We start from the raw sequence: 24,187 nt of genomic DNA on the forward strand, positions 1-24,187 counted from the left end.
TCATTAGTTGCGATTTTGAGTTACCCTTTTAAATATATGAGGAAATGTAGACCTATAGACAGTTATAATTGACTCAAAATTTAGTACAAATTTACATTTTAAATATTAAGCTTGCATATCAAATTATATTTATCTATGTCATTGCGTTCTTTTTTTAGTTATCCTGTTAATTGCATGCATACGTATAGACCGGCAACGGTCATTTACCATGACGATTTTTTTTTTAAATATTGATATGAATTTTCGACTACTAATTTTATCCACTTTTGAGTTACCCTTTTAAATATATGAGGAAATGTAGACCTATAGACAGTTATAATTGACTCAAAATTTAGTACAAATTTACATTTTAAATATTAAGCTTGCATATCAAATTATATTTATCTATGTCATTGCGTTCTTTTTTTAGTTATCCTGTTAATTGCATGCATACGTATAGATCGGCAACGGTCATTTACCATGACGATTTTTTTTTAAATATTGATATGAATTTTCGACTACTAATTTTATCCACTTTTGAGTTACCCTTTTAAATATATGAGGAAATGTAGACCTATAGACAGTTATAATTGACTCAAAATTTAGTACAAATTTACATTTTAAATATTAAGCTTGCATATCAAATTATATTTATCTATGTCATTGCGTTCTTTTTTTAGTTATCCTGTTAATTGCATGCATACGTATAGACCGGCAACGGTCATTTACCATGACGATTTTTTTTTAAATATTGATATGAATTTTCGACTATTAATTTTATCCACTTTTGAGTTACCCTTTTAAATATATGAGGAAATGTAGACGTATAGACAGTTATAATTGACTCAAAATTTAGTACAAATTTACATTTTAAATATTACGCTTGCATATCAAATTATATTTATCTATGTCATTGCGTTCTTTTTTTAGTTATCCTGTTAATTGCATGCATACGTATAGACCGGCAACGGTCATTTACCATGACGATTTTTTTTTAAATATTGATATGAATTTTCGACTACTAATTTTATCCACTTTTGAGTTACCCTTTTAAATGTATGAGGGAATGTAGACCGACAGACAGTTAACTTCTGGTAATATGTATTCTTAATTATATCGTCTAAGTTTTTGTGTTGCGTAGTTAACAAGTTCTTTTGTTTTTGGTCAATTCGGAAATACAAGTTTATCGTGAATTTTGAATATGAATTTTATCTAAAATTACAGAAAAATGAGCAAATTTAGCGTTAAGACATAACAAATTTTGTTTGTTTTCAAGTTATAGTGTTTTAGACAGACATACGTAGAAATAGACAAGAACCATTTTAAAAATAAGTTTCTTGAGCTACGGGAGATCTGAAACGCGACAATTTTCAAAATATCAAATTCAAATTTTCGGGTGAAGTAACTAGTGGAAGTGGTCTTTCTAGAAAATAACTAGTGGGAGTGGGATTTTCACATCATCTCCATTAAAAGGCTTATTTCTCCCTCTTCTCATAAAACTGTGGATCTTGAGAAAGGCTGCAAATGCCTAACATAGAAACGTCAATTAATAGTAACGGAATATAGGTCTCTGGCGTGAATCTAGTATTTTTATTGATTGTAATAGCACTGCAACTGCAAAAAGCTGCAGCTTTCTGACCGATTGAAACCGAAATTCTGCATACTACTACAGTTGCAGTTACAAGATAACATATCGAATTTTATTGATTTTTAAGTTATTGCATTAATATTTGAGTAAAAAATATACATTAAGCACAGATGTTATTGAGTTTATATGCCTCCAAAAGTACAGAGCGACACACGTTAACTCTATTGCAGTTTCTGTTCAAAATTGGATACAAATCTGTATTATAGATTGCACTAAACATGGCACTTATATACCAAATTGTATCTACACAGCTATTTTTGTTTTGTAGTTATTAATTAAAACTAAAATCGAACAGTCATACATGCAGATTTCCTGGATTGAATTTCGTTCAAAACTTCACAAAAATTATCTATATATTTGGTTGTAAGTCTATGTACAGAATTTCATTCCTCTAGCTCAAAACATTTTTCAGTTAGAGGAAGATGGATATACATAATACAGATGACCTATAGATAGATGGACAGAAATAATGCAGATGGCTTATAGATAGATGGACAAACATAATACAGATGGCCTATGGATAGATGGACAGACATAATGCCGATGGCCTATAGATAGATGGACAGAAATAATACAGATGGCCTATAGATGGATGGACAAACATAATACATATGGCCTATAGATAGATGGACAAACATAATACAGATGGCCTATGGATAGATGGACAGACATAATGCTGATGGCCTATAGATAGATGGACAGAAATAATACAGATGGCCTATAGATGGATGGACAAACATAATACATATGGCCTATAGATAGATGGACAAACATAATACAGATGGCCTATGGATAGATGGACAGACATAATGCTGATGGCCTATAGATAGATGGACAGAAATAATACAGATGGTCTATAGATGGATGGACAAACATAATACAGATGGCCTATAGATAGATGGCTAAACATAATATCCACGGTTGCGCTCTTCCAATTCAGGGAGGTATGAAATCTGAAGATATGTTAGAATATTTGTGAAAATTATAATACTTCCTATATACATCGCATAAAATGGAAGTATAACTCCTAAAGCCTATAAACTCATATAATGACGCCGATTCCGGAAATCATAACACGTTCTTTTTATCTGAGAGTGAAGAGGAAAACATCATTATACCCAGACCAACTGCATTTGTTATCATCATGGGAACAGTAACTCAGTCTTTAAGAGGATCTTAAGAAGTGTATCTGGCTGACTCAGAACTACAGTTATTATCTGGCTGTAAACATTTTAACGGCTGGGCCGAAGACGGTCACTCACCTTTGCTTGGAAATGTGTTGCGTGGATTTAAGATACCAACGTTTTGGGCTTCCGAGAGTGCTTAGAGATTACATTTAGTATCATTCGTAAAGACTAGAATGATTCAAAACCTTGCTGAAAGTTTGACTTTCACGATTATCTCTATTTTATACGTTGCGATTATTACATAATTTTATCAATTCTATGTCTATAATTTTGTCAAATTTTTATTTTACAGAGATATTTCACGCTCATTTGTATATAAATTTGCAACATATTTTACTTATAACATAAGTATCAATAATATAACATGTTTAATTTTTTATAAATTTTATTGCATATTGATAAATTATTTTCATATTGATGTATTTGAAAAAATAATAAATTTAAAAATAGTATAATAAATAAATTATAATTAATTTAATAATAGCAAGATACATAAAATTTAAAAATAGCAAAAATATCATGATATGTTTAATTAAGATTCTAATAAATTTTATATACTAAATTATTTTGACATTTATATGTTTGATAAAATAATAAATTTAAATGAATATATAATGATATTATTGTATAGTAATAACTTATATTGTTAATTTATAAAATCCAATTCGCTTATTGAAAAAAAAAATCACAAAATATTAATTATAAAAAGTAAAACCGAATTGTTAAAAAAAGAATTATATATTTTTTGAGGCGTTTGAAAGCAGGCTATTTATATCTTCTATAAAATATTTCCATCAGTGAAATATTTCTGATATTTTAATGCTGCGTTTCATTTTTGATGTCACAACTCAAGGGCTTCTATAAATTATCACTGGCGGCTATAGATAAAGTCCATTTAAGGACATAATTTAAAAGTTCCCGTAGTCTGACATGGAAATAAATTAATAGTTTTTAGTAAATGGAGTGTTCATCAATATATCAGTCTGGTCGATTTATCCTCCATTCTGAACATTGACATTTTTTTGTTTTTTTCCATTGAAAAGATCCAGAGGATTAATAAATAATATTTTATGTGGACTCTACCTTTCTTAAAGTAAAAATACATATGATTTAACCTCGAAGACCGACTTTCTGTGAATTTTAAAGAGAAAATTGTCGTTATTGGACAGACGTGTAAATAGGATATAATATTTTTATGCACTGAATTATAATGTCAGTTATGAAACTCTATAACTACGATAAGCGAAAATTGTTAAAAGTATTTACAAAAGATAATAGTGTTGTGTATTTATTAAAAGGAGAGAATATATATAAAACAATGGACATTATACTTTTTATTGAAATAATCAAATGTTACTAATATTCAAGCTTTAGAAGAAACAAAAAAGTGGCTGATTGAAGGATGTGAATCTCTATATAAACTATTAGCTAAATCTGCATGGTGAGAATGGTAAATTAAAAATTATCTTACTTCCATGTCCCGAAAGTTGTGAACGACGCCATTTTTTCAATCATTGAATAAACCTTAATCTTACAAATCTGTATTTCTAATGGAAATACTGCATGAAGCATTTGGTCAATTTCATATCTTCCCATTTTTTACTCAAAAATTAAAGATTAAAATTAATAAATTAAACAAGTAAATTTTCTTTTTCAGTTTATCTCCAAAATATTTGCTTATGTATGAATAAAATTGAACCATGAATATGGTATGAACCATGAATAAAATATATGAGAAAAGTGTGCTGATAGGAAAAATTAATAACCATTAAATTTGAGAAATAAGCATATTTTAAAGTAGTTTCTCGTAATAATAGCAAGTCAATTTTTAGCAAGATTCTATTTCAATACTTTATTCATTTTCTTAAAATTTCATGGAAATCTTCTAAAATGTGAAAGGATAATCTCATTCTATGCACTAAACCATCGTATTTTTAGGTAGTTAAAAGGTATTTTTTTATATTTTGAGAAAAATCAAAAATTTCAAATAGGATTTTGAAAGAATTGAGAAGAAAATCAAAGTTTTACTTTTAATGATTATTTTTCCAAATGAAAAAAAAAAAACAGTTTTATACAATCTTTGTGATAATAATTATAAGTTTTGTGATAAGAGTTAAAATTACTTCAATACAAATATGACTTCTTATATCTTCTGGTCTAATAAATATATAACAATATAACAACATAATACATATAACAACGATATTCAAATTTTTGAATGTGAAAGTTTTATCATCTAATTATATTCTAATGTACTTGTATATGCAAACAAAATGTCATACTAACTATATATTTTACGAAATATATAGTCATAGTATGACATATATTTCATCTAATAGTATCATCATTTCTTCTGGTATCATCTAATTATATTCTAATGTGACGCATATGCATTTGTTGAAACAAATGAACTATATATTCATTCTCCGTAAATGCATCAGCGCTTTCTGTTTTCAGTGTGTTTCACAGCTGCATTTATTACAAGTTAAACATTAATTCTAATTTTTTATTAATTTTTAATTGAATAGGTGAATATATTTTCCTTTACTATTTAAGTGATTCATTCAACTCTAGTGGCGTAGTTTTAGTTTTTCCTTTCTTATGCCTTTCTTCATTTGTTGATGGTAGAATTTTATCCTTTTTCTGGGATATATTCATTCAGAAATCATCAGCTTCAAAAGCCCTCGTTTCGAATACATCCTGCATCATTTAGTTTAAGCATCCAGATAGTGCATTGAAAAAAGTATTTACTTCCTTTTTGTAGATTTGGTCTCATGCTCCATTTTTTTCGTTGTATAAACAAGATAAATCTGAAATATTTCGTGAAGTTGCGAAAGTGGTAATGTTTCGATAAAAATATACTTTGCAGTAGAGTTTATTTATATAGAAAGAATATTACGCGATTAGTAAATGATGATAATTCGCTTACATTTGACTCTCTCTATATTTCACATTTACATTTCTCATCTTTAAGTAAATGATAATCTGGATCACACGATGTACCATCCAACAATAATATATTACGTTTGAATACTGGAACTGGCATGATATTTGATTACATGCGGGTTTGTGCATTTTAATCAGTTGTTTTAATTGAATATCATAATACTGTATAATATTTTAAAAACTACTTTCCAACTTCAATCGCTTGTACATGAATGGAATATTTTAACACTGCAATGCAATTTTAATTCAGCAATAATGCTAGAAATCAACGCCGCGTAGTATCGATATTTTTAATTTTTCATTGAAGGAAATTATTTGCTTATTTTCAGTGGCTATAAGTATCTTGTTTATCAAATTTAATATGCATAGAATTATTTTTCAGACATATTTAATTTTATGAAACTTTAGCTATCACGCTTTCGTTTGCTTGAAATAAACAATAAAAAATGACTAAAATATTTGCAAGAATAAGTTTTGACACTTATTCGAAACCTTTAAGGCTTTTGACAGTCGCTATTTTAAGCAAATGTAGTAAAATAATAAAAATTAATACTTTTTTTTATTTCACTTGAATTCTTATATTACCTGTTGCTCACACACTCTCTATGTAACAGCCATTATATAAACTATTTTTGTAAAAAATATATTTTTCAATGTCATGTAGAATTTTCATTTAAGTATTTTTTTTGTATTTATTTGAACAAATATTTTAATTTTTTTTAATTAGAAATTTAAAAAAAAGATAATTCCAATTAAAAATCCATTTATTAAGACATGAAAGACAGCAAAAAAATTAACAATGTGACATTTTCTTGAAAACATTATCAATTTAAATCCTTGAGAATGTTTTCAGAAAACCAATTCATAAAGATTTTCTTTGTCATTATCTTATCTTACATTGAAATAATAATTTATTTTAATATAAAGATACTAAAATTCTTAAAGAAATTTTAAAAAAATCCCTTTGGAATATGTCAGTCTGTCACTTTTCAACCAACTATTAATATTTTCCACCTCTTTAACTCTAAGAATTCAGAAGCTAACAATGAGTTAAACGGAGTAAAAAATAAAGCAACATTTTCACAGTTATTTTTATGTAAATGGATTACAGACATGTAACGTCTTTGTCATTTGTGAATGTAGCCAGAAGAAGAGTAGACAATTTGGCGCCTGAAAATGGGCTGCACTCCAATAAAAGGAATTTTTCGTCCAGACAAAAGTAGTAAAATATGTCTAGAAGTTTCAAACTTTGCAATTTTATGGAGTAACGTATTGTCAAGTGAGAAAATCAATTCCTTTTTGAAATGCAGATATTTAGTTAGGAATCTATCTTAACTATAATATCTGCAAACATTATTGGGTGTTCAGATTATTCAATGTGTCTGCATTGTTTCATAAACGTATTGTTTCTTTTTAGTTTCGGTGAATCAGTTAAAGCTCTCAGATTATCTCTGAGAATCTGCGAGCTATATTCTGTATTCAGAGTATACAATTTTAATCGCTTGATTTAAAGTTTAAACCTTATATTATTTGCAAAATCATAAATTTAATAAAAGTGTAAGAATTGAAACTTCAATTATTATTATAATAAGGTTCAACTTTTTGAGATAATTAATTCCAGTTTATTTAAATCATATCATTACATTTTTTCTATGCATGTAATTTAAAATTATGAGTTTCGTGCTGAAAATAATATAATTTCATTGGAAATGTGGTTAAATATTTATAAATGTTGACAAAAATTATTCACTTTAGCCAGCTTAAATAAAAGCGGCTAAAGTGAGATGCTGACTAATTCACTTTAGCCTCCAGCTTAAATAAAGTGCGGCTTGTACTGAGCTACAATATTAAAAAATATATATATTTTAGGAAATTAGTTACATTTCAGAATAACAATTTCATACTTCAACACTTATTTAAATAAATTTGAAAATAGCATCTATTTGCAAAAATAATATTGTGATGAAGAAATATCATTCATATTCAAGATATCAAAAAGACATAATTATTTTTATTGTATTTATAAATAATACCTTTGATTCATTTTTTTACAGAAACATAATTATATTTATTATTTTCTCTAAGTTTCTGCAATTTATTTTTTGATTTTTCAGAGATCCTAAAGCAAAAGCAAAGTGAAATATTAAAATTATAAAATAGTATTTATTTAATTGACAAAACTAAATATGTGTTAATGCAATGGACATGCATATTTTGTTTTTTATGCATTTAAATTCATAATTTGTTTAAATGTTTTTTCTTAAATATCGTGCTACATTTATTATGTGTATGCATGTTAATATGAAGACTATTACCGGTAGCAGTTGTAACGGCATCTAAGTTTTGCTTATTTATAATAAAAATATTATATATTATTTTTTCTGAAATTTTCTATTCCAGCCATGAAAATTAATGGAAGTAGAAGTCGTTATTAAAAATGTGATAATAAATGCAATGTATCGAACCTAAATATAAAATAAAAGTTTCTATCAGTCTGCCTGTTTCCTAAATTCTTTTGAAGCAGTTACAGTTTATAAAATTTGTATAGAACATTTCGGAGTTCATTTCTTGATCAATTGATTTTTTCTCACTAATAACTATTTCGGGAAATTTTTAGTTTGAGAATAGCACGGATGGTAACACACTTTAAAATTAACATCATCATTTGAAAAGAGATTAAAAATAGAATATGTATTCAAATTTTGAAAGGAATTGCTAATTGGATCAAGAAAACTAATATTGATGAATATATAATAAATTCTAATATATTCCAATAGAAACCAGTAAATGAATATAAAAGCTTATGTGAAGATAAATTATTTTTCTTTTCAAAATATTTATGAAAAATTTATTTTCATTTAATTAACATGTATCTCTAATACTTTAAACATGTTTCTGTATAATAGAAGACGTATTATCTTTAGTTTATGTTATTTAGCATAATTCCCAGAAAGCTTAAAAGCCCTTTCATGTGATATTATTAGAAACATAATATTTTTTTATTATCTTATTAAATTACACGACCTTTTTTTATCGGCATGCGATGATTAAAAGTTTAACTAATAGTTAATATTTTGAAATTAATAGTTAATAATACTAACAATAACATAACATGAATAATAAATATTTCCCATTTTGATTATTTAATAATTTTCTTGAATTTAACTAATTAGTGAGGATTAGTGCATTATAAAACAAAAATCCCTAGTTCTAATAAGTATTATTGAAGCAAAATATAGAATCTGGAAAAATAAAATATTTTTAGGGCTCTGCAATAATTAAAAGGTTTTGATGAAATATTTTGCACTCGTTATTGGAATAGCCTCAGTCGTATTATATAGAATTAATTAATAATTATAAATTCAATGTACGTTAACAATGTATAAATAATTATCGAAAAATTCAACTCTTGTTTCAAATTATTTGTGTTTTGAAATTTACAGTTAATTAATATATAATATACACCTACTTAAATGTAATAGTTCTGATATCTCGTTACTTATAGTCATTTTTCCAATAATTGTAATCGCAAGCATTGATGATAAAATTTTAAAAAATAATGGAATTTTCATTTAAAATATTAAGGAAGTTGTGTCTTTCTAGGATTTCAATTCTGTCTCTTTATTATATTTATATCAATGAAATCATGCGCATTATCAACTAGGCATTTTAATTGGAAACAACTTTCCGAAGGAAATTTGAAGCCTTGTTTGAAATCATGTAGAATGATATCATATAACAAATAAGTGTTTCTGCTAATAATAAAAGAAAATTTTCTTTTGAGTGAATGTGTTTTATATATTTAACAAAAATATATCATATAGAGCTAAAATGTGCACAAAATAATGTTTTTTTTAAAAAATTTTATTAATTAAAAATAAAGGGAGATTAAGGAGTTTTTATTTAATATTATTTAAATACATAATAGCATAAAAGTTATAGTCTTTTAAAATCCAATATATGTATATATATAATTTTAATGATATCAGTTTAATTGCCGATCAGTTTTTCCTCTGAACTTTGTAGATTTTTTAAAACTTAATTCTGAATAATTTTCGATAATATTTTTCATTGTTGCAATTAAATTCATACAATCACCATTGCTGCATCAAATTATTGATCATTTGATTTTCTTTAATTGTTTAAAACTAAGGAAAGAATATTTTATGTATTATCTACCAGCTTTCTATGACAATAAAGAAATCTTAGGGTCGCTAAAGACAATGCGTAATTAAAAAATTAATTATTCGAACAATTACGTTTTAATAGTCCTAATATATCATTGTACTTAACTCCATTAGCAAGGCCATGATTGGATTGAACAAAATAGGTATGAAGTCGGAATATCAAATTCTGCTTAAGAGAATTTAGTGAAATAAAACTTTTTAAAAAAATATTTTAACAATAAAATAAACAATATTTTTGGATAATAAACTGATTTTCTTAGGTAACACTTAATTAAAATTGAAATTATAACATTTTTTATTCATGAAAAATTAATTCCCAAAATAAGAAACCCTTTCCTTAAACACTTGTATTACTTAGGAGATTTCTCTAGACTTTCGCTTTGGATCAAACACTCGTAAATGCAATTTCTTTTTTATGGACATTAGAAAAAACTATATGACAGCATCACTTTTTCTCAAAACTGATCCTGATCATAAATATCAATTAATAAAAAAATATTTCATCCATGAATATTCGTTAAAAATATTGCAATTGTTATAATCCATTAAAGGAGATATTGCATCACCACTTTTCCTTGAAACTGGCATTCATATCAAGGCACTTTTCTTAGGAATTTACAAAGTTCGAAATGTTTTCTTCAAAAATATTTGTAAGCAGGAAATAAAATCGCCTTAAAATAGCATAATTAGGTTGTTTATTATAATGACATTCGACTGAAGGTATGATTATTCCTGTCATCCAAATCGGAAATACAACAAGAAGTAGGAGAAAGTAAATAACATCATTAAAAAAGTGAACCTGTAAATTCATCTAGTTATGTGTAGTGGAGTAGGATATGTACTTTTGGTACCGAAAGCCATGGGGATGCTTAGAATTCCATAGAATTCGCCATACATCATTATGAAAATCATCTATGGGCGTAGATGAAATTAGAACCACTAAATGGTTATTGGTGAACAAAACATTAGGTCAATAAAAGCATGGAGAAAACGCAAAGACATCTCTCTCCCCTCAAAAAATCTGGTTAGGTGTATGCAAAAGCAGGTTTTATGGCGATTCATAACACATGAGCAGATCACAAATCACCAATCATTAAGACTATAAAAAATCCAAAGAAATAATTGACTTCTTTTGCTATTAATTCTCTTTATATAATATTCTAACAGAGTATGGAGTTTTTTAGAATGTGTTCACGCGAATGTCGCTTAACGCCAAACTTGGCAATGTTAAAATTACGGCAACCCCTTTACCCGCCCTTCCGGTCGAGTCTTTCAGGGGTTCTTTAGAACGTTGACCCGCATCGGCTCCCCAGCCCCCGCAGAAGCTGTAAACAACTTCAGTTTGTAAGGCTTAACAAAGCCACCGCAATGCAATACCGCAATCAGCCATGTATTATATGAACTACTCACCGCACAAGGAGTGTATATAGTGTAAATAAAGAAGTTTAAGCAAAAGTACAGTCCACTGCTCACTTCGAATCACCATATTTATGGTCCGTCGAGCCGGAGGAATTACTAGTAAAAATAATCATGGCTAATGATCAAAGAGCAAAAATCATATCTCTTAACAGAAAGAGAGTTATAAAATCCTCTTTAACAAAGCTGAACTCTTTTATCGAAACGGATGATTCAAAGGACTTTATAGTGTATCAAACTAAATTGGATAATCTTCTCAAGATTAAACAAAACCTAAGTTTTCTGGTCAATACCAAGACTGGCAGAATTTTAAAATTCAATTTGAAAATATCATTGAAAATAATGATAAATTAACTGAAAATCAAAAATTATATTATTTAAAATCACCTCTTAGTGGTGCAGCCGCAGAAATAGTGACAATAGAAGAGACCTATGCCAGTTTGAAAAATGCTCTGAAAGAACGTTTTGATAATAAACGCTTATGCGTTCAAAGCCATTTCAATGACATTTTGACTTTAGAAATCCATACATCCGACTCAGCAAAAGCTTTACGAGCTTTTGTGGACAATTGTATTAAACATGTTCGAGCGCTTAAAATTATGGGTTTAGAACAAAACTCTTTTTCTGAATCATTATTGATCAATATTTTGATGAAAAAACTAGATAGAGAATCAAGAAGACAATTTGAACTTTCTTTGGTATCATCTAATTTACCTACATGGTGCGAATTCATTGAATTTTTAGAGAAAAGGTGTCTTGTTCTTGAAAACATTCAAGGGAGCATTACCGCAAAATCAAAACCGCAACAAGAATCCAATAAAAAATCTCATTCATTTTTTGTAGGAAATAATTCAAAGAAAGTGTGTGTCGCATGTAATAAGCCTTTACACCCTTTATTTAAATGTGAAGCATTTTTAAAATTAAATCCCGTGTCTAGATTGAATATGATCAAAAATACGCATTGTACTAATTGTTTATCGGATTCTCATAAAACGAATCATTGCCGCAGCAATAACCGTTGTAAGATCTGTTCTGGCTTTCATAATAGCCTTCTTCACGTTGATTCTTCTATAAGAAATAAAAAACAACAGCAACAAACCTCAACCAATAAATCTAGTGATCATCAAAATACTTCAGACTCTAACTCAAATGCTTTAGCTCAAACAGAAATATCTCCTTCTCTCTGTTCGCAAGATCGAAAGACAAAAAATGCAAATTCATCTATTTTGCCTACTATTATTGTTTATATTAAAAACGCCGCTGGTCAGAAAATACCTTTGCGAGGCATCTGTGACACTGGGTCTCAGAATTCCTTTATAACTACAGAAGTCGCGAATAAATTAGCTCTTAAAAAATATAAAAATAATGTAACGATTTCCGGTATCAATGGAAAAACAAGTCAGTTACATTCAAAAGTGTTAGCAGAGATTTCAAATAGCGATGAATCATACGTTACAATAGCTCAGTTGCTCGTCATTCCAAAAATTACTGAATGTATTCCTTCAATAAATAAAAAAATTAGAAAAACAAAGTTTGCCTGATGGATTCAATTTGGCTGATCCTATGCAAGGTCAAAGGGCAATTGATATATTACTTTCAGCTTCTTTCTTTTTTGATATATTAATGCCAGGGAAATATATTTCAGATAATCTGATTTTACTGAATTTGCGTTTCGGATTTATTGATAGCTCTGCAAAAGAAGGAGAGTCAGAATTTAATCATAAATTCTGTGGTCTTGTTACGCAGAATGATAATTTAGAAAAAATAATAGAACGATTTTGGCAAGTCGAAACATTACATGAAAATAAATTTTCTTTAAGTGAAGACTCAATTTATTGTGAGGAACATTTCAAGCAAACATATAAACGCAATGAGGTAGGTAGATATATTGTGGAAATGCCAATAAAGGAGAATCCTCCTGTGTTAGGTGAATCAAAACAAATAGCGCGAAATCGTCTAGACAGTTTAATTACAAGGCTAAACAAAAACCCGCAAATGAAAAAGCTCTATTCTGAATTCATTGAGGAATATGAAGCTCTTGGCCACATGGAAAGAGTAATGGAAGATGAATTACCAGAAACTAATTATTTTTTACCTCATCATGGAGTCTACAGGGAAGGATCTACAAGCACCCCTCTAAGAGTAGTCTTCAATGCTAGCTCCCCTAGCTCTAATGGAGTTTCATTAAATGATTTATTGTGTAAAGGTGATGTTGTTGAGGACATTTTTGAATTAATATTAAGGTTCAGGACACACAAGTTTGCCTTTACATTTGACATTCAAAAGATGTTTCGTCAGATTTTAGTTGCGCCACATCAAAGAGACTATTTACGAATTTTATGGTTTGATGAAAACTCTCATCAAGAAGTAACATTTAGATTAAAAACTGTGACATATGGCATTTCATGTGCACCTCATCTTGCCATACGCACCATTAAACAATTAGCTTTAGATGAAGCGTCGAACTTTCCGTTAGCATCGGAAATGGTTTTACGCGACCTTTACATGGATGATGGGATTAGAGGCGCCCCGGATATCCAAACTGCTCAAATTCTACAACAACAGCTGATAAAAATGTTCGCAAGACCATGAATGTCCTTACATAAGTGGACTTCAAACTCACAGGAACTTTTAAATAGTTTTCCAACTTCTAATCCTGAAAACAATTTTCCCATAGATGAGCAGGTCTCAAAGGCTCTTGGCATGCATTGGAAGCCTTTCGAGGATTTATTCATATTTACAGTCAAATATGAAAATAAATCTATGCTCACGAAACGAACAGTTCTCTCAGTCGTTGCCAGACTCTAAGACCCCTTGGGTGTGCTCGGACCAGTTATCTCTAAAATGAAGATTTTTCTCCAAAAATTGTGGTTGCAAAAACTTACATTTGAAACCCCCTTCCTCCAGCCATTGGTAAAGAGTGGAGTCATTTAGTTCAATCCCTTAGGGCTCTTTAGCTAGTAAAAATCCCAAAATGGATTTTAAATGAAAATCCTGTAAAATTAATTCTTCATTGTTTCTCAGACGCCAGTGAAGCCGCATATGGAGCAGTTATTTATCTACAATGCATCAGTGACAATGATATAGTCACATCTAGACTTGTATGCAGCAAATCTCGAGTCTCCCCATTAAAGACTGTCTCCATTCCCAGATTGGAACTTTGTGCATGTCTTCTCACCGCTCAACTAAAGGCCAAGGTTGAAAAAGCTTTACATCTACAAATTGATAGCGCAGTGATGTACACAGATTCTACTATTTCCCTAGCCTGGATTCAAACACCACCACATCGTCTCAAGACATGTGTTGCAAATAGAGTGGGAAAAATACAACAACTGACGCAGAACAACAAATGGCAGCATGGTTCCTCCACTTTAAACCCCGCAGATGTGATATCAAGAGGACTAGTTCCAGAACAACTGATTGACAACTATTTATGGTGGAAGGGACCAACTTTCCTTCAAGAACTACCTGTTTCTGTGAACTCTGCTGACCAACAAATGATTAATGCATCTCAAGATTCCCAATTTTTATTGGAACTCAAGGATAATACCACTCACACCTTAGAGACTTTAAATTCAGATTTTCTTACTAACTTTTTCAAAATTAGTAATAAGTATAACAAATTAATACGTGTTTTCAGTTTTCTCCTCAGATTTCTAGGAAACTGCAGAAACAAGAAGATGAAGGGTTCACTCTCCTCAAAGGAAATCGAGGAAGCAGAATTTAAATTAATTTCCCTTGTACAACAAAATGTTCTTGCTGATGACTTCAAAAACTTAGCAAGTGGTAAACAGGTAAACCCTTCTAGCAAATTAAAAAGTTTATCCCCTTTTTTGGAAGAAGGTTTTAATGTAATTAGAGTAGGAGGCAGACTTAGAAAAACCGACCTATCCTTTTAGGTAAAATTTCCAATTATTTTACCTAAAACTCATATCCTTACTAAATTAATAATGCAAAGTATTCATCTTAAAAATTGTCATATTGGAGCCCAAACTTTACTTCATTTAACTAGATAGATGTATTGGTCCATTGGGGGCAGAGATATAGCTCGCAGTATTGTTCATAACTGTATTACTTGTTCCCGATATAATCCTCATCTGTCTATTCAAAAAATGGGTGATTTACCCGCAGAACGTTGTAATCCTTCGTTACCATTCAATATTACTGGAGTGGATATCTGTGGTCCGTTTTTTATTAAAAATAAGTTTCAAAGAAAAGAACCTCTTCAAAAAATTTATGTCTCAATTTTTGTATGTTTTGTAACGAGAGCAGTACATTTTGAAATTGTTTCAGGCTTAACATCAGATTCTTTCATAGCTTCCCTAAAAAGATTTATGTCACGAAGAGGCAGAATTTCTATTATTTTTACAGACAATGGTCGTAATTTTGTAGGTGCCAATAATGAGTTGAAAAGACTATACAAGATAGTCAGCAATCCAGATAATGTGTTGGCAGATTATCTAAGCTCAGAAAAAATTAATTGGAATTTCATTCCCCCCTTGTCGGCTCACTTCGGTGAAATTTGGGAGGGAGGAGTTAAGTCCTTTAAATTTCATTTCTTAAGAGCCGTAAGCAACCTAAAATTGACTTATGAAGAATTCCTAACTGTAGCAAATCAAATAGAAGGAATTTTAAATTCTCGACCATTAACACCGCTTTCTTCAGATCCAAATGACTTGCAAGCTTTAACCCCCGCACATTTTTTTAGTTCGTAGACCTATTTCCGCAATTGTTGAACCAAATTTAACAGATTTTTCTGATAATGCCTTGAAACGTTGGCAACGGGTAACTAAAATAACCCAATATATTTGGTTTAGATGGCATAGAGATTACCTTAATCATTTACAGCAAAAGTCAAAATGGTACTTTCAAAAGGACAACATTAGTGTCGGTACCATGGTAGTAGTCAAAGACGACAATGTCCCTCTTAATTCTTGGTTGTTAGGACGTGTTGTTAAGGTTTTTTATGGTAAAGATAATATTATTCGAGTGTACCTTGTTAAAACAGCCAAAGGGACTTATAAACGTCCAATTACGGAATTAGCCATATTGCCATCTGAAACCTAAATGTTCATTTATATTGTGTTTATTGTATTGTATTTTGTATACTTATATATCTAGTAGTTTGAATTTAGTTATTCTGTAGTATTTAGTGTCTTCATTGTATTTTAATGTGTATTGGAACTTTATGTATATATTCTTTCATATTGAATTTTGCATTTGTTAATTTAACTTTCAATTTAAGATTTATTGTATTTCTATATGTATTGTGTGCAACGTCATTGTACTTTTGAGAGACATTGCACGGTCGGGCGGTATGTTCACGCGAATGTCACTTAATGCCAAACTTGGCAATGTTAAAATTACGGCAACCCCTTTACCCGCCCTTCCGGTCGAGTCTTTCAGGGGTTCTTTAGAACGTTGACCCGCATCGGCTCCCCAGCCCCCGCAGAAGCTGTAAACAACTTCAGTTTGTAAGGCTTAACAAAGCCACCGCAATGCAATACCGCAATCAGCCATGTATTATATGAACTACTCACCGCACAAGGAGTGTATATAGTGTAAATAAAGAAGTTTAAGCAAAAGTACAGTCCACTGCTCACTTCGAATCAACAGAATGATTTACAGATGTCGCTTGTTATGAAGATATCGCACTCATACTTAACGAAAACCAGATATTCCACTTTGTTTTGATAATATGTTTGATAATATTTTGTACTACATAACACTCAGTATTCTTCCTAAATCTTTCAATTCGCAACCAAGTCGCCAAAAAAGTGTCCGATTGGTTATGGATTTACAGGTATAATAATGTTATTGACCTTCTGGGACTATTTCAGAAGGTCAATATCATTATTACACCTGTGAATCCATTAATTTTGTTTCTAAATGTCTCTGTGCAGCGATGATGTTAAAATACCTGAAAAGGTATATTATAAATATATAACAATATGTCTCTCAAAGTTAGTTAAGAATTGCTATTGATCAAAAAATATAAACTCTATATTTCTAATTCCGATTTTTTAGGATTAATCTAGCTGAAAAATTATGTGTGAAATTGCGATCAAAATTTGCTTATCAACATGGGTGTATTTTGCAATAGCAATGAATTTCTTGTGTCTACTATTTTCTCACAAATGCAGAAACGGAAATTAATTTCCATTTCAAATTCGTGTTTTTTGTTGTTGTTTTTTAGGCCACCTGAAGATCTGATTCAATATTTTACAGATAATTACACATATTTGGAGTATATTTTTTTTGGGGGGGAGGGGATATTATTTACAGAATGTTTGAACAAAGTAAACCAAGGCATTCGACTTTATTTTGATAATGTTTCGTAATACATTATACCAGATAATATTTACAAATTTTTAGCTTGATTATAACTGCAACAAAGTTATATTTGTTGTGTTAAAAATTTATTTAAAGTATAATGCTAATATTTGACATATTAACCATCCATTTTGTATAGATATATTAACTAGTTTCAATTAATTGTTTTAACTTGTTGTTGCAGTACCCAATATTAGCTCTTTCTGTAAGAAATTATAAATATAGTATTATTGTTTAATTAGTATTTTATTACTAGTTCCAGCGACTGAATATATAAGTTATATTATTTTTTATTGAACACATTTCAAACTTTGTAGTACGAGAAGGCAAAGAAAATATATAAACATTTAAGTATTTAGAAAAAAAAATAAACAACGCGTGAATTTAAAATTTGAGCATATTACCTGACATAAAAAACACATGTAATCCTAGCATAGCAATTTAAATTAAGGAAATATGTTCTAATTGAAACGAAAATCTGAAGCAATATGAAATGTCATTTAAAATATTATAAAACAATACCTTTGTTTCTGTAATAAAAAGAAGAAATATTTTGTTTAAATTATGTTTTACATTTTATTCTTTTATTTATAATTTAGGATTGCATTTACAGCTGAATTTTGGAATATTGTTACCTCAAATTCATTACCAGGCTGACCCACTCCTAAAAAATCAAAATTAATTTATTAAAAATCTAAAATTAATAAGAAAATCCATTTTTTTTCAGAACTTGCAAATGGGAAACCTTAGAAAAATTGATCAAAAAAAAAAGTGAGAGAAAAATTATTCTTCTCTGCTATATTTTAACAAAGAAATATTCACAAGCAGGAATATTTACATTCAGTTCATATAACTGGTCAGCATTAATAGTTGTTCTGATGTTACAGTATAAACGCAAAATCGTTAGTGAAAAAATATCTCATATAATTAATTTATCCTTATTAATTATCATTTTAAGATTCAAGTAAGTAAAGGAGAAAATATATCGTATGAATTAAAGGAAACGAGAGAAATTGTTTCTTCGAGAACATAACAAGAAATACTTAAAAAAATAAGTTTATATAAAAATTTAAATATCAGAATTTGCTTTCTTATTTAATATTGTTTCTTATTAAAGTTTGTGTTGATGCTATTCCAAATTCCTCAAAATCTGAAAGGAATATTACGCTAATACGGATTTAATATTTTCAACAAAATAAGTTTTTGGTTTCGGTATGGCAACAGCGCGGTTTCATTTTAAGATATGTGTTCACAATAAAATAATTCTGCGACAAGTTTTACATGCATTTCTTTTTAGCAATGTGACTTTTCCCCATGCTCAAAAGGAAATTTTCAATAGATGTTTACTTGCATTTTTCTTCCACTTCCAATTCTAATTTAAATGTTTGGGATGGTAGCATAAAATCAGAAGTATAGAGTTTGATATACAAGTTGCTTTGCAAGAGGCTTTCTACTACGCTTCATAGATCACTGATGCAAGAAAAGTGAGAAAACATTTTCTATTTTTATATAAAAACACTGGAAAAATTTAATATAGGTTCTATTTATATTTAAATCTGAATGTTTGAGAAGTGAATTTTTCATACATAAAAAAGAAAAAAAAAATGAAGCTTGAAAAGGCTGTATATTGTATGATCATAGGTTGCATATTTATAATAAAATAAGTTAGGAAGTAAAGAAAACATTGAATTTAAATCAATCATTATGCATCAGATAGATGGAAAATAGAAAATATATTTAGTTTTAGTCTGCATATATATGCAAAACGTTTATATATATATATATATATATATATATATATATATATATATATATATATATATATATATATATATATATATGCAGAGAGAAAGAGAAGCGGAAATCAAGGAATAGATAAATTGTTTTATCATGCTTTTATGTAAGGAAAAATAATATGTTTATATTTAGAAAAATAACTGATAGACATAATAAAATTGCACCGTCAAAAAGAACGTACAATTTGCTTGATATAATAATAAACGATCTATTCAATTTATGCTTTATATCAATCGAAGTGCTAAAGTATAAGTGTGTTTTTCCATTGTTTACAATACACTTTCTGAATAATTTTGATACACTTCATTAGAATACATTGCATCTTTTAACTAAAGCGTTTCAACAATAGGCTTGCATACCACATTGAGAATTTTTTTTTTGTTTTGTTTTGTAAAACGAGTAAAATTATTACATCAATTCATTAATGATATTCATAAATGATAATATTTTGAAGGATGACAGAAACATACCTAAAAAATAAGCTGAGGACGAGAATACATGTTTTAGTTCAATCACTTGAATACTAGTTGATTTTTTTTTTTTTTTTGAAAATACATTTCCATTATTAAGTACAAAACCATGTATGTTTCAGAAAAAAATTATTTGGCTCTAAATTCTACCAAAATTTGATTGGTTGAAACCCAGCAATTTCTGTGGTTAGTCACGGTTTTTTTTAATACAAAATATTAATTGATGGTTTACAAATTCCCAAAGGAAACATTTCTATAAGTATGAAACAAATAATTTTAAATTGAATTCATATGAATAATATTATTTCAATTTATTCAGGATATTTCGGTGTTGCAAATAATAATAATAATAAAAATAGTTTTCTTTTGTGCAGAGTTTTAGGGAAGGAGGGGGATACAAAAGGTAATGTTAATAGATATATCGATTTACTTGAAAAATTTATACAATATTTAATATTTTTCCGGTTAAATATCATTACAAATCATTATACTGTAAAAATTATAAAACGAAATAGAGATTTAATAAATCAAAATACTTGCTCTCTTGTTACTATCTATTCACTTTATCATTTCATGTTTGCTTAGACATTGCCAGGAATACCGGAATAAAAAAATATCATCTTGAAACACATTTCAATAAAAACATTTTGAACACATAATCCAGTATCTATTTATTTATTCTGAAATTTTTTTTTATCAATATGAAATAAAATTTTGTCATTTAGGAATAGTTTTAGTATGTAATTTTTATTTAGATTCATTAATAATCATTTCGTTTAGTTAGATTTAAACACAAAAAGATTTAAACATAATACGAAATTGATTGTAATCTAATTTTGATTTAGGTTTCTTGGAATTCCTTAATAAAGTGACAAAGAAACAAAAATTTTAAAAATGCTCATTTTTTGTAAAAAATATATAAATGTTTCGATTAAATTGTCTATCAAAATTTAAGTTTCCACTAGAGTTAAAGTTCATATATATATATATATTACTTTTTATATGATATTTTTATGAAATTGTTTTATTTGAAGAAGCTAACGCTGTCTTCAGGATTTTGATGAATACTTAAAATTAAGCCACTAAGAAATAAACTCTAATCGCATATATATGCTTGCATATAAATTCACACATATCTGAATGGCATCAAAAGTGTTTGAATGTTTTAATACTTAAATAACATAAGTCTGTATGGATATTAAATGTGCCTTTAAATGTTCTTCTAAACAGGTTTAATTATGGATTTTGTTAATTGATTATTTAATTGCTTCTGCTAACAATATACATTTTGTAAAAAACTATATAATTTCAATTACATCATTATTGCTGAAATTATTTATTATACCATATTTACTTATGAATCTAACATTTTAAATGTTATTTTATTACTGAAGCATTAGTCCTGGTAGTTTTCTTTTTCAGAAAAGGCATTTGTTTTAGAATCAAATTAATAAAATGGTATCAGAAATTTCTAATTTGTTTCTTATTAATTTAAACACCTATATATACTGTTTTTTACAAAACAAAATCTTTGTTACTTTGCAACCGTTTTTTTGAATAATTATTCAATTTACTGAGTCAAAGAAATTTTAAAAAATGACACTCGTTTTGACAAATTTATTGAAGAAAAATTATTGCTTACTTATTAATAGATTCATAAAAACTCCCAACTATGTAGTTCCTATTTTCTAATAAAGTTCTTTTATGATATCAATAAAACTAGTTAATTTTCAAATTAGGTACTTCACTTGTAATGAAGTAACTTTTATCTTCATCTTATTTTTATTTTAAAAACTTCAGTACTGAATGTAAACTCAAAATATATTTGAAGAAATACGAAATGTTTTCTGCAAAATAATACCAATTTTGTAAAAAAATATTTTTATCTATTTATTTTACTTTGCTATGGCAAAGATAATGATTTGTTTAGTAAAGAATTACACTTTATTTCTTCCTCATTACCATTTATAAGCAATTTAATAAAAAATAATCGTTTGTTTATATACATTCCTTTTAAAAATATGAATATAATAACAAGGAAACTTTCAATAACAGTTTAACCCAATTATTGGATGAACAATAAGTATGAAGTGTTTGAAGAATTGCTTTTCAAACAAGTAAACAATAAGAAAAGGAATTTCAAAATTGGACCTAATTTGTCGAATTGATAAAAGAACAATTCCCTAAAGAACATTCCTTATTCTTATTTCTTCTTCTGTATTTTAATATTTTTCAAATAAGTATTCTTCAAAATTTTTGGAGTAAAAATAATTTGAAAATATGAGCAATTTTAGTTAGTTTGTTCCCGGTTTTTAGTATTCGAAATTTTGTTCAGCCTGCATTTAACTTCATTCCGTTGAAATCTTAATATTTACAGATTTCTCTTAAAAAAATATTTATAATATTGTGAATGAAATTGGTGAAATAAGTTTCTTTATTGGAATAGATATTAATTTCCATAAATCTTTGAATTATTGTGAAATATGCTCAGTTTATTGGAGGTTTTTAATTTTAGAATTTTGGTAATTCTATTTAATACTTAAAATTACATCTACTTAGTACATTTTATTTTAATGCATTAAATGATATATAAGAATTCCGCTATATTTGGAAGTCCTTTATATTTAAAGAAATGTAGTGAGAACATAATAGTACCGATTTAAGAATTTTTCTTCCATTCATTGATTTATTTTTATTCTCAAAAAACTTTGCAAATGCTTTTTTTTTCAAAATTACTTTTTTTCTTTCATATTATAATTACCTATTTTATAATTCATATTATAAATACCAATTTCCAGAAAAATTTTCTATTTTGTTATATGTCGAAATTTCCTATCCATCGCAGTTTACGACAATGTACGAAATGTAAAGTGTTAAATGATAGGCGCATGCATCTTCAGCCATGCAGTATGCAACATTTTATGTATGTCTTAAGGTGCAATTACGGTTATGCATGAGTATGGGCGTCTGACAAATTTAATTTAACCCATTATAAAAAAGTGTCAGCCACAAATTTTCAGATAAAATGATTTTTTTTCTCTAGATAATCAAAACTATTTAATTTTTATTTCTAACATTCTTACAATTATTACAGATAAATTAAAAAAAAAGAATTTCTTATAGGTATGCCAAGTGCGTCACAATTTTAGCGGCGAAGAAGTCGATAGTCCTTTCGTTAAACTATACGTTTGTATCCTTTTTAAAATATAGCTCAAGTTCAAAAGTTATATTTTTCCCGAAAGCTCAATTTTGAAGATTTATATGTGAAAAGGTTCTTTCCGGTAACATGGAAAAAAAGCCTTTAGAAACTTTTTACCAGATTGCTTGACGGCCGTAAAATGAAAATTTTGCATATGAATTCTGGAACATAAGTCAAGCTTGAAAAGGAGATAAATTCAATATAAATATATTCAAGTAAGGAGAGTAGTTGGGAAGAATTTTACTCGAATACATTTTACTTTCTTGCTACATTTTATTAAAGATATGCAATCTCAAATTCAAATAAAACTTTTGAAGGCGGCCTATATTTTTCTATATAAATATGTTTAACATAATAGTCTCGTTTGAAATATAGTTACGATCTTTTAAAAAAAAGTCGGAATCGTTAAATCCATTATATATTATTATTAATCATTTAGAAAAGTGCAGTACGATTTCAATAAATAATAAGTCTCTTTACTTTGCAAAGGATTATTGATTTCGGAAAAAAAAATGTATAACAGTAATTCTATTCCTAAATTTTGGAATACATTTTCGTTCGAGAACATGATAGAGGGAAAGTGAAAGCGATTGATTTCAAATCTTGAGAAATTTGAATGAATCTATGCAGTTTTACAAAAATGTATGTCTATTTTCAAATAATAACCGAAAAAGAGAAAGATGTTTACAATATTCATCATCTGTTTTATACGTTTGAAACAGTTTTGTTTGAAAAACAGTATCTCAAATATTTTACAGAGTAAATATTTATGAAAATTGGCAAATCAGATCGTGTATTATAAAAAATGTTTGCTTTGTTTCCATTATAAGTTTATTTCATAAAATTATAAAAAAAAGTAATATTCTATTATGTGTTTTTCATACATTTTTTTTAATTTTAAAAAAGCAATTTAAATCAAATTGACAAGGAATAATAGTTATTGGGAGGAATATAATATATATATCTATCTATACTTATAATAAAGCTCAATGTGTGTGTGTGTTGGCGCTCTACAGGCAAGGTCA

The 24,187-nt window shown here is 28.0% G+C and overlaps 1 protein-coding gene across 1 annotated transcript in view; it reads left to right on the forward strand.

The window, feature by feature from the left end:
* The window catches only part of LOC129966191 (uncharacterized), a 32,918-nt gene extending 18,963 nt beyond the window's left edge, over nucleotides 1–13,955 (forward strand). Inside the window, exons 3-4 of the mRNA XM_056080601.1 lie at nucleotides 11,758–12,857; nucleotides 13,009–13,955. Of these exons, the coding sequence (XP_055936576.1) occupies nucleotides 11,758–12,857; nucleotides 13,009–13,955 (2,047 nt within the window). The remainder of the gene's footprint in view (nucleotides 1–11,757; nucleotides 12,858–13,008) is intronic.
* The last annotated feature ends 10,232 nt before the right edge of the window (nucleotides 13,956–24,187 follow it).

Source organism: Argiope bruennichi, chromosome 4 (genome assembly GCF_947563725.1).
Source record: "Argiope bruennichi chromosome 4, qqArgBrue1.1, whole genome shotgun sequence".
Lineage (NCBI taxonomy): Eukaryota > Metazoa > Arthropoda > Arachnida > Araneae > Araneidae > Argiope > Argiope bruennichi.